The following is a 16,094-nucleotide window of genomic DNA, read 5'->3' on the forward strand; positions in this document are numbered from 1 at the left end:
TCGTTCAAAATACACCTAACCTTTCTGTACCTGTTATTACTCCACCATGGCTAACACATCCAAGAAAGAAACAGAACATGACCAGTTCACCTTATCAAATTCTGATCACCCAGGCATGTCACTGGTCAACGTCCCTCTCACTGGCGATAATTACCTCACTTGGAGTCGATCCATGTTGATCGCGGGCCAAGGATAAACTTGGGTTCATCCATGGCACATGCAAAAAGCCAGCAGATACCTCTCCAGATTCTGAGAAATGGCTCAAGGTCGACAGCATGGTCATCTCTTGGATACTAAGTTCTATGTCAAAAGAAATAGTAGAAGCTTTTCTATATGCATCGTCTGCCAAGGATTTATGGGATGAGCTTGCCCAGAGATTTGGCGAAAGCAACGGTCCCTTGATATATCAAATCAAAAGAGAGATATGCTCTCTTAGCCAAGGTAATATGTCTCTCATAAATTACTTCACTAAGCTCAAAAAGCTTTGGGATGAACTAGCTTGTCTCAAGCAATTTCCAGTTTGTGAATGTGAAGCCTCGAAGGAAATTGCAGAAATGGAAAATAATACAAAATTGATTCAGTTCCTTATGGGATTGAACCCATCTTATGACCATATTCGCAACCAAATTCTGCTCATGGACCCATTCCCACCTGTCAACAAAGCCTACTCTATGGCTTTGCAAGTTGAAAAACAGAGAGAGATCAACACTTTTTCCCTTGACAGCACCGAATCTTCCGTAGCCATGTTGGCAAAAGGATTGAGCTCCAAAAGAATCCATGAAGGCAACAAAAATCAAAACAAAAGGAAGGATGGAATCAAGAAAGAGGATAAATACTGTCAGCATTGTAAGACAACCGGCCACTTCTCGGAAAGCTGCTTTAATGTCACACCTTACCCCTCTGTAAGGCATAACATGATCCCGTAGAATACCTAATGAACTACCGAACTTCACCTACCGATAACTCATTAAGTACCCTACAAGGGATTTTAAAATAATTTTCTTATCTTTGACAAGTGGTGAGCATTTCTAATAAGTATTTAAAACATTTAGTTGAAATTAAAACTACTTAATATTTTTGGCCATTTTAGTTTTCCGCAAATTTTAAAAAAATTTTGACAGAGTTTCCTCTGTATTTTGAAAAAACTGTTCTTCGAATACCTGTAAAAAGCACTTCTAAAAGTTTTTCTCAACCACTACTTCGGTTTCACAATCAAACGTAATCAATTTCTCAAAATTCACAAGTTCAATAGTTCTCAAAATACTGTCAATCAATATCATTCATATTACATTAAAAACAAAATAATTTATACACAACCTTACAAATTTATATCAAAAGAAACACAAACTAAACTTTATTACAAACTTCATACAAATTTGTGTACAAGCTGCTCAAGACCCATTTTTACATGTCCATACATTTATGTGCAATATATACATCAAAAGAAGTATTTACAGCTAGGGTATAAATTATACCCGAAGGCTTCAAGCTAATGACTTCACACACCTCAGCAGCTCAGTCTGCTGCTCCTCTAGTCTCTCAGATTCTGATAAAGAATAAAAGCTATCGCTGAGTACTAGGACTCAGTGGTGCACAATATACTAAAATAATCTTTATGCAAAACTTAAAGCACATTCATTCAAAAATTTGGCTAAACATGAAAATTAAATACAATCATGCATGGTAAGATTTTACATGTAAACCAAGTTCATTTCAAGGTATCAAAACACATTTCATAAAACCCACAGTTAGATCATGCCATTCGAAACAAATAGAATCTCAATAGCCAGAGGTTTAGAGAAATCACATGAATCTCAATAGCCAGAGGCTAAAGAGAAATCATATCACAAGGCTAGCTAGCTCAAATATATGGATATCCATTCACATCCTCTTCTACTGGCACACCTCAACACTTCTCCAGAGAAGGAATCAAAATTCGAAACTAATTACCCCCACTAGTCGTGCTAGTGAGGTGTTCAAATATGTGGTCATGACACTGTGGTTTCAAAACTTATCTTAACGATTTGCTAAACATTGTCTTTTCAAATATACATAATAACTTTCAACAATTTAGATCAAACATCATAAGAATACCTTAATCCAACATTTCATATTATTCAAAACGATATGCAAAAGATGATTATAAAAGTATATGTTGTGCACAAACCTCAAATGAGTCGCCTGTTGGCCTTGACTCAACTCCTCGGGTTCTGTCCCAGATTCTTTCCACCAAACACGAAATTTTCCAATGTTTCAGTACTAAAACTTAAAATAAATCCAAATTAAACTTAACTTCACATTTACCTAGCTCTAATATGTTAAATTTGACGTTCTCGAAATTTTGTGTTTCGAGTTACTATTCACTGCACTATTCAAGTCAAATTATTGACTTTCTAAGGCTTAATATGTATGGAAACTCCAACTTCACCCACATACCACATTTTGGTCACCAAACTTGTTGGTTTTGGTCATTTGTTTAAAGCTTAGGTCATTTTGGCAAAATTGCCAATTTTCAGTTTTGGTTCTCCGAAGTTGCACTATTCCATTGGTCGATCTACTGTTGGAATTTAACAAAACTTCTTTCATAGAAAATGTTCCTTATTGTCTTAAGTGTATTCTCATTTTTGGATCACCTCAATCGGAGTTTTGTAGCTCAAGTTATGGCCAAAATAAGTTTACTGTTCACGTGCACTGTTCACGCTGCAGTTTTGGGTTCTGGCAGATTTTGGTCCAACTTTGGTCAATAATTTGATCAAGTTAAGTTCATAATTTGGTCTCACTTTCTGCATATGAAATGTTCTACTATGTCTTAGGTTTCCATCGGTTCAAGAATCGCCTAAATCCGAGTTTTCTAGAGGGAGTTATAGCCATCCAAACATTGCTGCTCAATGAAAACTCTGCAGAGTTGCAGGTTTGGTAGCCTAACTTTGCTCAATAATCTGGATAGGTTAATGGCATAATTTGGGGTGATGTTCTTCATGAAAGTTTTAGATCTATATGCCCTCTAACCCCTGGCCAAATTTCAGGTCAATTTGACCTGTCTAACTCGAGTTATGACCAAATGAACAGTTACTGTTCATTTGGTCAATTTAGTGCAGTGGCAGCCTGCTATCACTTCACTTTGGTCAATTGTTTCACCAAGTTTTGGTCAGTTTTTGGCCATGGTTCCTTAATGAAAATTATGCTCTTTTATGTCTATTTTCATCTCCAATTGGTGGCATATCCATTAGGCTTGTGAAATTTGAGTTTTAGTCCTTCAAAGTAGGTTTGGTCATGCTGCCAGCAGCATGACCATTGACCTACGAATTTGGCTTAATTTCCTACCATTCCCACACAACTTATGTGGTCATAATTGACCATTATTTCATTTCACAATAGGTTAAACATGCCATTTATGCATTTCTCCAATTTTTGGTTCATAAACCCTAGCATTGAAACCCTAATTTCACTAACTCTTGCATTTAACTACTTCTAATGATTTTAATGTTAATCATTTAACTAAGTAAGGTTTCTAAACTCATTTAATTGCATCATATTCATGCAAACCATACTCCTCTCAAGCTGCCCAAAAATTCAGTTTAATTCTTCCCCCATATTTGTTTCATTTAAATCAAGTTCTAAGCTCACTTAATTACCTAAACATGCATTTGAATGGATAAATAAAGAGTTTAGCATACTAACCTCAATTTAAATGCCAAGCCTTCAATTGTTCTATTTCTTTCCTCTTTCTTTCTTTTGCTTAAGTTGAGATTAAAGGTTCTAGTGAGGTATTTAAGGAAGTTAAGAAGGTTAAGTGAAGAAAATTTAGCTTAAATGTAAGCTTAAATGAAGAACCATTCATGGAGGATTTTGGGGAAAATGGGGTGGCAAAGAGAGAGGTGAAGAAGAAGAAAATCCTAATTTTTTTCCTTTGTTTTCCTTTTACACGTTTTTTGCTTATGGAAGACCCCTAAATCCAAATTAATTAATTCAATTTATTAATTTAGTTATGACATCATGCATGATATCATAACTTTTGACTTTTCCAACCTCTTTCCTTTTCTCTTTTTTTTTTCTATTTATTTTTTTTTCTATTAGTTCTTTAATTTAATTCTCGATTCCGAAATTTTCTTTTCTTCGATTTTATCTGACAGTTAGGTCAGGAGTCAGCTCTCGAGGTCAATTGACCAAATTGCCCCTCGCCGGTTCATCCCGGTTTGCAAATAATCCAATATTTCTTCCGGCTCCCTGACCTAATTATTTGACTGGCTTAACAGTTCTTTTTCGTGATTTTCTCTTTTCCACTGTGTTCATAAGGGTCCTAAGGACCGCAGCGTCACTTTTTACGGTTCGAAATTTGAGTTTAAAACGACTTTGCAGTCATTCCTGAGGAGGTCACTCATCGCTGTGACTCTCGGCTCATTTAACCTCTTATGTTCTATTTTTCTTATTTGTAGTTAACTAATTAAACATTACTAATTATTTATGTTTATGGCTTCTCAAATTGTCTTAAACGGGATTCTAATCTCCTTAATTATTCAGACCGATACCGGTTACCGGAACAGTGAAATATACTAGGCTATGCAACGGGGGTGTTTCAATTCTCCCCCCCTTAAATAAATTTTGTCTCGATATTTTTACCTGGTATCAATCTCTGAACAGCTGTGGGTGTTGTCTCCTCATGTCCTCCTCTCGTTCCCAAGTAGCTTCTTGGCCAGAATGATGGTTCCACAGCACTTTTACCAACGGTATCTGCTTATTCCATAGCTGCTTCACCTCATAAGCCAGAATCTTTATGGGTTCTTCTTCATATGTGAGGTCTGGATTTACTTCTATTTCTTCTACTGGTAGTATATGAGATGGGTCTGATCGGTACCTCCTCAACATGGACACATGGAAGACATTAAGTATCTTCTCCAACTCTGGAGGTAGTGCCAACCGATATGCCAAAGGACCCACTCTTTCCAGAACCTCATATGGCCCGATAAAACGAGGACTTAGTTTCCTTTCGCGAATCTCATAATCCTCTTCCAAGGAGAAACCTTGAGGAAAACTTTCTCACCCACTGCATACTCAATATCCCTTCTCTTCAAATCAATGTAGGACTTCTGACGATCTGATGCAGCTTTAAGTCGATCTCTGATCACCCGAATTTTCTCTTCAGTCTGTTGAACAATTTCGGGTCCAATCATCTTTCTTTCACCCATGTCATCCCAACACAACGGGGTTCTACATTTTCTGCCATACAAAGCTTCATATGGAGGCATCCCAATGCTTGATTGGTAGCTGTTGTTGTAAGCAAACTCAATCAAAGGCAAGTGTGTATCCCAACTACCCTCAAACTCAATCACACAAGCCCGTAGCATGTCCTCCAAAATCTGAATTACCCTCTCAGACAGGCCATCTGTCTGTGGGTGGAATGCAGTACTAAAGTTCAATGTAGTTCCTAGGGCTCTCTGAAGACTACCCCAGAATCTAGAAGTGAACCTAGGATCTCTGTCTGACACGATGGATACTGGCACTCCATGTAGTCTCACAATCTCATCAATGTATAACTTGGCCAATCTTTCCAAACTATAATCCATCCGGACTGGCAGAAAATGAGCAGATTTAGTCAGTTTGTCAACAATGACCCAAACTGCATCATGACTCTTCTGTGTCCTCGGAAGTCCCATCACAAAATCCATCGTTATTTTCTCCCATTTCCACTCTGGTACTGGTAGTGGATGTAACAACCCAGCGGGTACTTGATGCTCTGCATTTACTTGCTGACAAGTTAGGCATTTGAATACAAACTCTGCCACATTCCTTTTCATACCCATCCACCAGTAATGCTCCTTTAGCCCTCTATACATTTTTGTGCCACCAGGGTGCATGGCAAAAGGAGACTCATGTGCTTCCTTCAAAATGATCTGCCTCAAATCAACATCATTAGGAACACACATTCTGCCCTGGTGTAGCAGTAGACCATCATCTCTGATTGAGAATTCTGGTTTCTTGCCCTGCTGGACTTCATCCATCAACTTCTGATACTTCTGATCATTCTGAGTAGCCATTCTAATATGATCAATCAACACTGGCTGTACATGCCATACAACTGTTGTCTGCCCCTCATCATTAATCTCTAAGCTGGCATGTAATGACCTCAACTCATGTACCATAGACACAGGAGTAACCCGTAGACTTTCCATAGTCTTGTGACTTAAGGCGTCAGCCACAACATTAGCTTTCCCTGGCTGATAGTCTATCAGACAATCATAGTCTTTTATCAACTCTAACCATCTCCTCTGTCTCAAATTTAGCTCTTTCTGGGTGCCCAAATACTTTAAACTCTTATGATCTCTGTAGATGTAACACTTTTCCCCATACAAATAGTGTCTCCAGATCTTAAGAGCAAACACAATGGCTGCAAGCTCCAAATCATGTGTCGGATAATTCCTCTCATGCGGTTTTAGCTGGCGTGATGCATAGGCAATGACATTCCGATCTTGCATCAACACACAACCTAACCCATTGAGAGAAGCGTCACTATATACTGTATATTCTTTACCTGGAATAGGTAAAGTAAGGACTGCAGCTTCAGTCAAACATCTCTTCAATTCATCAAAACTCTGCTGACATTTATCCATCCACTGAAATTTTACATCTTTTCTAAGCAGCTTGGTCAATGGAGATGCCAACATGGAGAATCCCTTCACAAATCTACGGTAGTATCCAGCTAAACCCAGAAAACTGCGAATCTCTGTGATATTTCTGGGTGGCCTCCAATTAAAGACAGCTTCAATCTTACTTGGATCTACCTTGATGCCCTCTTCTGATGCTACATGCCCCAAGAAAGATATTTCTTTCTGCCAAAATTCACACTTTGACAATTTGGCATATAGCTGTTTCTCCCTCAAAGTCTGCAGTACAATCCACAGATGTCTATCATGCTCTTCTGCATTCCTCGAATAGACCAATATATCATCTATGAATACCACAACAAATTGGTCGAGGTATGGTCTGAAGATAGTGTTCATCAGGTCCATAAAAGCAGCCGGAGCATTCGTTAACCCGAATGGCATGACTAGGAATTCATAATGGCCATAGCGGGTTTTGAAGGCAGTTTTAGGAATACTCTGCTCTTGTACTTTTAGCTGATAATAACCTGATCTCAAGTCAATTTTGGAGAACACAGCTGCACCCCTCAACTGATCAAACAAGTCATCAATGCGGGGCAATGGATATCTATTCTTTATTGTCACCTTATTCAACTGCCGATAATCAATACATAAACGGAGAGTGCCATCTTTCTTCTTTACAAACAATACTGGCGCTCTCCAAGGTGACACACTAGGGCGGATAAAGCCCTTGTCAAGCAATTCTTGCAATTGCACTTTCAACTCTTTCAATTCTGCTGGTGCCATTCTATATGGCGTTATGGAGATTGGGTCCACACTAGGCATAACATCAATCTCAAACTGCACCTCTCTTTCTAGAGGTAATCCTGGCAATTCATCAGGAAATACATCCGAAAAATCACATACAGTAGGGATGTCCGTTAGTGCTGGACTCCCCACTTGGGTGTCTATTACATGTGCCAAGTATGCTTCACACCCCTTTCTGATCATTCTTCTGGCTAGTGCAGCCGAAATGATGTTTGATGGCAGTAAATGCCTCTCCCCATGTATTACCACATCATCGTACAAAGGGAGACTAAAAGTGACTGTCTTCAGTCTACAGTCAATCATGGCATGATGCCTGGCTAACCAATCCATGCCCAAGATGATATCATACTCTCTAAAGGGCATTTCAATCAAGTCTGACAGGAAAACATGTCCTTGGATTACCAAAGGACAGTCTCTATAAATTCTGTTGACCCGGACCTCTTATCCTAACGGACTAGTTACTAGCACTTCAAAACCCATTTGCACACATGGAACAGCAAGTGAACTGACTATGCTAGCACTAACATATGAATGGGTTGAACCCGGATCAAACAATACAAATACTTCTTGATCAGAGATAGAGAATATACCAGCTACCACATCAGAAGTCTCAGCCTCTTCATGCTGTCTCATTGCGTAGATTCTGGTTGAAGCACTTCCTTGTCCTGACTGACCAATTGTGCCCTGACTGCCTGAAGCAGTGCCTCTACCTCTGCCAACTGACTGTGAACCTCTGGGAGCAGGACTCTGAATAGATCCCTCAGCAGTAGTAGAGCTGGACCATATCTCGGAGCACTAGTACAGTCTCTTGCTAAATGACCCTTGCCTCCGCAGTTAAAGCAGGCTCCAGTGGCCCAATAACATTCCCCCCCATGAATCTTGCCACAAGTCTCACAGGGGCGGGCAGACTGTGAACCCTCGCCGATCACGACTGCACCTAGGTGGTCTCTGTCCGGAGAATCGGCCCCTACTAAATCTTCCACCTCGACCCCTGCTGGGTCCACTAAACTTCTTTCTCTTTCTAGAGGTAGCACCAGAACTCTGTTCAACTGATTTTTCCCCCTTGTCTTTTTCCGATTTCTCTTGTAAACCCTTCCTTACTGCCCCTTCTGATTCTATCCTTTCTAATTCCAAGGCTTGTGAGATCAATTCAGAAAAATTCTGATGTCTGAAACCCACAACTTGCATTCTCAGACTCTGCCTTAGCCCGGACTCGAACCTCTTGCATCTGTCTCTGGGGGTGGAGACTAAGCTTCCAGCATAGTGGCTTAGCCTTGAGAAATCTCTTTCATACTCTGCTACAGTTCGGTTCCCTTGTTTCAAACTCAAAAATTCTTGCAGTTTCTGATCAACATATGCATCTGGGATGTATTTCTGTTTGAGCTCTCTGATGAAGTCATCCCAGGTCAGCACTGGTGGTTCAGCCAAGCTGTGGGGGATGGTCTTCCACCAATCATCCCCTTGCAGTAACGACACAGAATATTCCAACTTCAGCTCATCTTGGCAGTGTAGTTTCTTAAACACTCTGTCCATTCTTTCAAGCCATTGCTCTGCCTCTAAAGGGTCCACTGTACCCTTAAATTCTGCAGCCCCATTATTTAGTAATTTATCAAACTGTCTAGCTGGAGGCAGTGGTTGTGCCACAGGTGTCTGAGGTGGAGCTTGAACAGGCATACCCCCAGCCATTTGTTGAAACATCGCAGCCATCTGTTGTGCGAACTATGCAAGGAACTGCGGCATTTGTGGGGCTGGTGCTGCTGACCCACTAACATTTGGTGGTAAAGCTGGGGCTTCCCCTTGTGCCTCAGCTTCAACAGACTGCTCAACTGAGCGATCCCCTTCTTCCATTTCAGTCTGAAGTTAACGTATCTCCTGAACAAGTAACACATGGAGATTTCCCTCCGTTAGTTCATATTCATGATGTAATGCACTGTATGTAACAAATATGGACATTGAGCAGTTGTACTTAACAAAGAAAACATAATTCAAAAACTTGCTCTGATACCACTAAAACATGTCACACCTTACCCCTATGTAAGGCATAACATGATCCCGTAGAATACCTAATGAACTACCGAACTTCACCTACCGATAACTCATTAAGCACCCTACAAGGGATTTTAAAATAATTTTCTTATCTTTGACAAGTGGTGAGCATTTCTAATAAGTATTTAAAACATTTAGTTGAAATTAAAACTAATTAATATTTTTTGCCATTTTAGTTTTCCGCAAATTTTATAAAAATTTTGACAGAGTTTCCTCTGTATTTTGAAAAAACCGTTCTTCGAATACTTGTAAAAAGCACTTCTAAAAGTTTTTCTCAACCACTACTTCGGTTTCACAATCAAACTCAATCAATTTCTCAAAATTCACAAGTTCAATAGTTCTCAAAATACTGTCAATCAATATCATTCATATTTCATTAAAAACAAAATAATTTATACACAACCTTACAAATTTATATCAAAAGAAACACAAACTAAACTTTATTACAAACTTCATACAAATTTGTGTACAAGCTGCTCAAGACCCATTTTTACATGTCCATACATTTATGTGCAATATATACATCAAAAGAAGTATTTACAGCTAGGGTATAAATTATACCCGAAGGCTTCAAGCTGATGACTTCACACACCTCAAGCCACGTCTTTGCTCCTCTAGTCTCTCAGATCTGCGACAAAGAATAAAGCTATCACGAGTACTAGGACTCGCAGTGCACAATATACTAAAATAATCTTTATGCAAAACTTAAAGCACATTCATTCAAAAATTTGGCTAAACATGAAAATTAAATACAATCATGCATGGTAAGATTTTACACGTAAACCAAGTTCATTTCAAGGTATCAAAACACATTTCATAAAACCCACAGTTAGATCATGCCATTCGAAACAAATAGAATCTCAATAGCCAGAGGTTTAGAGAAATCACATGAATCTCAATAGCCAGAGGCTAAAGAGAAATCATATCACAAGGTTAACTAGCTCAAATATATGGATATCCATTCACATCCTCTTCTACTGGCACACCTCAACACTTCTCCAGAGAAGGAATCAAAATTCGAAACTAATTACCCCCACTAGTCGTGCTAGTGAGGTGTTCAAATATGTGGTCATGACACTGTGGTTTCAAAACTTATCTTAACGATTTGCTAAACATTGTCTTTTCAAATATACATAATAACTTTCAACAATTTAGATCAAACATCATAAGAATACCTTAATCCAACATTTCATATTATTCAAAACGATATGCAAAAGATGATTATAAAAGTATATGTTGTGCACAAACCTCAAACGAGTCGCCTGTTGGCCTTGACTCAACTCCTCGGGTTCTGTCCGGTATTCTTTTCCACTGAAACACGAAATTTTCCAATGTTTCAGTACTAAAACTTAAAATAAATCCAAATTAAACTTAACTTCACATTTAACTAGCTCTAATATGTTAAATTCGACGTTCTCGAAATTTTGTGTTTCGGGTTACTATTCACTGCACTATTCAAGTCAAATTATTGACTTTCTAAGGCTTAATATGTATGGAAACTCCAACTTCACCCACATACCACATTTTGGTCACCAAACTTGTTAGTTTTGGTCATTTGTTTAAAGCTTAGGTCATTTTGGCAAAATTGCCAATTTTCGGTTTTGGTTCTCCGAAGTTGCACTATTCCATTGGTCGATCTACTGTTGGAATTTAACAAAACTTCCTCCATAGAAAATGTTCCTTATTGTCTTAAGTGTATTCTCATTTTTGGATCACCTCAATCGGAGTTTTGTAGCTCAGGTTATGGCCAAAATAAGTTTCATCGCTCACGCAATCGCTCACGCTGCAGTTTTGGATTCTGGCAGATTTTGGTCCAAATTTGGTCAATAATTTGATCAAGTTAAGTTCATAATTTGGTCTCACTTTCTGCATATAAAATGTTCTAATATGTCTTAGGTTTCCATCGGTTCAAGAATCGCCTAAATCCGAGTTTTCTAGAGGGAGTTATAGCCATCCAAACATTGCTGCTCAATGAAAACTCTGCAGAGTTGCAGGTTTGGTAGCCTAAATTTGCTCAATAATCTGGATGGGTTAATGGCATAATTTGGGGTGATGTTCTTCATGAAAGTTTTAGATCTATATACCCTCTAACCCCTGGCCAAATGTTAGGTCAATTTGACCTTTCTAACTCGAGTTATGACCAAATGAACAGTTACTGTTCATTTGGTCAATTTAGTGCAGTGGCAGCCTGCTATCACTTCACTTTGGTCAATTGTTTCACCAAGTTTTGGTCAGTTTTTGGCCATGGTTCCTTAATGAAAATTGTGCTCTTTTATGTCTATTTTCATCTCCAATTGGTGGCATATCCATTAGGCTTGTAAAATTTGAGTTTTGGTCCTTCAAAGTAGGTTTGGTCATGCTGCCAGCAGCATGACCATTGACCTACGAATTTGGCTTAATTTCCTACCATTCCCACACAACTTATTTGGTCATAATTGACCATTATTTCATTTCACAATAGGTTAAACATGCCATTTATGCATTTCTCCAATTTTTGGTTCATAAACCCTAGCATTGAAACCCTAATTTCACTAACTCTTGCATTTAACTACTTCTAATGATTTTAATGTTAATCATTTAACTAAGTAAGGTTTCTAAACTCATTTAATTGCATCATATTCATGCAAACCATACTCCTCTCAAGCTGCCCAAAAATTCAATTTAATTCTTCCCCCATATTTGTTTCATTTAAATCAAGTTCTAAGCTCACTTAATTACCTAAACATGCATTTGAATGGATAAATAAAGAGTTTAGCATACTAACCTCAATTTAAATGCCAAGCCTTCAATTGTTCTCTTTCTTTCCTCTTTCTTTCTTGTGCTTAAGTTGAGATTAAAGGTTCTAGTGAGGTATTTAAGGAAGTTAAGAAGGTTAAGTGAAGAAAATTTAGCTTAAATGTAAGCTTAAATGAAGAACCATTCATGGAGGATTTTGGGGAAAATGGGGTGGCAAAAAGAGAGGTGAAGAAGAAGAAAATCCTAATTTTTTTCCTTTGTTTTCCTTTTACACGTTTTTTGCTTATGGAAGACCCCTAAATCCAAATTAATTAATTCAATTTATTAATTTAGTTATGACATCATGCATGATGTCATAACTTTTGACTTTTCCAACCTCTTTCATTTTCTCTTTTTTTTCTATTTATTTTTTTTTCTATTAGTTCTTTAATTTAATTCTCGATTTCGAAATTTTCTTTTCTCCGATTTTATTTGACAGTTAGGTCAGGAGTCAGCTCTCGGGGTCAATTGACCAAATTGCCCCTCGCCGGTTCATCCCGGTTTGCAAATAATCCAATATTTCTTCCGGCTCCCTGACCTAATTATTTGACTGGCTTAACAGTTCTTTTTCATGATTTTCTCTTTTCCACTGTGTTCATAAGGGTCCTAAGGACCGCAGCGTCACTTTTTACGGTTCGAAATTTGAGTTTAAAATGACTTCGCAGTCATTCCCGAGGAGGTCACTCATCGCTGTGACTCTCGGCTCATTTAACCTCTTATGTTCTATTTTTCTTATTTGTAGTTAACTAATTAAACATTACTAATTATTTATGTTTATGGCTTCTCAAGTTGTCTTAAACGGGATTCTAATCTCCTTAATTATTCAGACCAATACCGGTCACCGGAACAGTGAAATATACCAGGCTATGCAGCGGGGGTGTTACATTTAAAATCATTGGATACCCGGAATGGTATAAAGGACGAAGAGCCACACCATCTGCTAATCTAGCAAATACAACTTCTCAGGGAAGTACAGCAGATGAACCCATTGAACAAGGCAAACATTCTGGAGATTGGAACAACCCAAATCTCACTAACTTGATCCAGCAAGAAATCATGAAAGCATTGAAAGGTAAAATCGATCATGAAGCTGGTTGTGTCGACTTCCCTAACTTCGCTGGTAAGAGTTCTCACACCTCTGTTTTATGTAAAGATGGTAAATGGATTATTGATAGTGGTGCAACGACTCATATGTGTTGTGATCGAAATCTTTTTACCACTCTCACGCCCCAAAAATCACACAATTTTGTTCAACTACTTGATGGCTCCACCAAAAAAATTACCCATATAGGAACCGTGGAGTTACATCCACATTTGAAATTACAAAATGTGATTTATATACCTGAATTCAAACATAACCTCTTGTCCATTCACCAATTATCCAAAGACTCACAAATTCATGTTCTCTTCACTAATAATCATTGTTATATGCAGGACCCCTGGACTAGGAAGTTATTGGCAATTGGAAGGATGGACAAGGGACTATATAAGCTTGTCACAAGCTCATTCAACCAAGCTCGACATCCCTCTGTGCTCACTACATTTGAGGAACTATGTCAACTTTCAAATAATTGTAGAGATTCTGTCAATGCAATTTCAAGTCATGTCAGTGACTCCTATTTGTGGCATCAAAGGCTCGGGCATGCATCTGAGTCTACATTTTCTCATATTGCCAAAATAAAATTCAATGGAAATCATTTTTCTTGTGATATATGTCCATTGGCTAAGCAACAAAGGTTGCCTTTTCCAAAAAGTACCATCAACAGCTCAGCCATTTTCCAACTATTACATCTCGATCTATGGGGTCCATATAAGATCAAGTCCTTGCAAGGCGCATCCTACTTCCTCACCATCGTGGATGACTATAGCAGGTCAACCTGGACATACTTACTAGCTGATAAATTTCAAGTTCCCTCCACCATCACAACATTCTTAAAATTCATCAAGAACCACTTTGAAGGCATTGTGAAAATCATACGAACAGATAATGGGACTGAATTTATCAACCACGAATGTGAACAATTGTTTGTTCAAAATGGTATCTTACACCAAAGGACCTGCACATACACCCCTCAACAGAACGGAGTCGTTGAAAGAAAGCATAAACATCTACTTCAAGTTGTGAGGGCCCTTCTATTCCAATCCAATCTACCACAGAAGTTTTGGGGACATACCATCCTCCATGCCACCTACATCATCAACAGACTGCCCACTGCAGTCCTCAATTGGAAAAGCCCATATGAAGTTCTCCATTCTCAACCACCAGATTATCAAATACTGAGAACCTTCGAGTGCCTATGTTATGGCACTAACACAAAGCCATCCAAAGCTAAGTTTGAGCCGCGAGCGATCAAAAGCATTTTCCTGGGGCATGCTATGGGCTATAAAGCCTATAAACTCATGGACCTAGAAACTCAAACCATATATATGTCCAGAGACGTCAAGTTTCATGAGCATATATTCCCCTACAAATCAATCCACTAAACACCAACATCAACACCCTCTCCTTAGCCAATATCAGAAAATGATATACCTAACACCTCCACTGACCATGAGCTCGATGTTCCCCAACCAGAAAATACCACTGCTTCAGAACTAGCTCCAATCATGAGAAGAAGCTCACGCACACATATACGTCCTGCTTGGTTGAATGATTATGTGGCAACAGTTGATGTTAATCCATCCTTCCCATTTGACAATAGTAACTCAGCTAGTCTGGCGGATGACTCAGGTAACCATAATCAACACCCATTTCACTTTTCTAATGTTTGTTTCGATCACAATCACCTTGAGTTTGTTGCAGCAGTATCACTAGCTCATGAACCTATTACATATGAGCAAGCAAAAACAAATCCAAACTGGACTCAGGCCATGCAACAAGAACTTGATGCATTAGAGCTCAATCAAACATGGGACATGGTTCCTCATCCCACACATAAAAAACCCATCGCATCTAAATGGGTTTTCAGAATCAAATATAATCAAGATGGTAGTGTGGACCGATATAAAGCACGTCTTGTTGCAAAAGGCTTTAACCAGCTAGAAGGCATTGACTATACTGACAGCTTCAGCCCTGTAGCCAAGTTGGCCACTGTTCGACTTTTCCTTGTGATAGCCACTGCTTTTGGTTGGCCCATTCATCAAATAGACATTAACAATGCCTATCTCCATGGAACCATTGAAGAGGAGCTGTACATGTTACCCCCACCTGGCTATACAAAGGCTACACCAGGACAAGTGTGCAAGCTTAAGAAGTCCTTATACGGGCTAAAGCAAGCTGGCCGTCAGTGGAATAAGGAATTTACATCCAAACTAATCCAGTTTGGTTTCACTCAATGCTCTCACGACCATTGCCTGTTCACGCGAGGTACTGGAGCTCATTTTCTTGCCTTGATAGTTTACGTAGATGATGTATTAATTGCAGGACCTTGTGAGGATGATATTCTCCACACCAAGGCATCCCTTGATAAAGCTTTTACAATAAAGGACCTAGGTATTGCAAAATTCTTCCTAGGACTTGAAATAGCTCGCTCTACCGCTGGAATGTACCTTTGCCAAAGGAAATATATTCTTGACATTTTGACTGATCTCGGCCTCAATGATGCAAGAATTGATCAAACACCACTACCGCGAGGCATGAAACTTTCCTCCAAAACGAGTGAGCTACTCCCTGCCCCAGACACATATAGACGGCTCATCGGGAAGCTACTTTATCTTAATCTCACCCGACCAGACATCTGTTTCTCTGTGCAACAGCTTAGTTAATACATGCAACAACCTCGACAGGTCCACTGGAACATAGCAATTCATGTTCTTCGATATCTCAAAGGCTGCCCAAGTAAAGGGCTCTTTTTTCCAACAGGCAAT

The 16,094-nt window shown here is 38.9% G+C and overlaps 1 protein-coding gene across 1 annotated transcript; it reads left to right on the forward strand.

Annotated features, from left to right (window-relative positions):
• Nucleotides 1–302: 302 nt before the first annotated feature.
• LOC110646931 (retrovirus-related Pol polyprotein from transposon RE1) lies at nucleotides 303–14,711 on the forward strand. The gene is made up of 2 exons (XM_058149411.1): nucleotides 303–902; nucleotides 13,662–14,711. Exons 1-2 carry the CDS (start codon nucleotides 303–305, stop codon nucleotides 14,709–14,711), a joined length of 1,650 nt encoding a protein of 549 aa, XP_058005394.1.
• Nucleotides 14,712–16,094: the final 1,383 nt, after the last annotated feature.

The sequence above is a fragment of the Hevea brasiliensis genome, chromosome 7 (assembly GCF_030052815.1).
Source record: "Hevea brasiliensis isolate MT/VB/25A 57/8 chromosome 7, ASM3005281v1, whole genome shotgun sequence".
Classification (NCBI taxonomy): domain Eukaryota; kingdom Viridiplantae; phylum Streptophyta; class Magnoliopsida; order Malpighiales; family Euphorbiaceae; genus Hevea; species Hevea brasiliensis.

Coding starts and splice junctions, on each gene's coding strand:
- LOC110646931 (XM_058149411.1), top strand. CDS start 303: ATGTCAAAAGAAATAGTAGAAGCTTTTCTATATGCATCGTCTGCCAAG. Junction 903..13,661: donor ATGTCACACCTTACCCCTCT/GTAAGGCATAAC, acceptor TGTTATATGCAG/GACCCCTGGACTAGGAAGTT.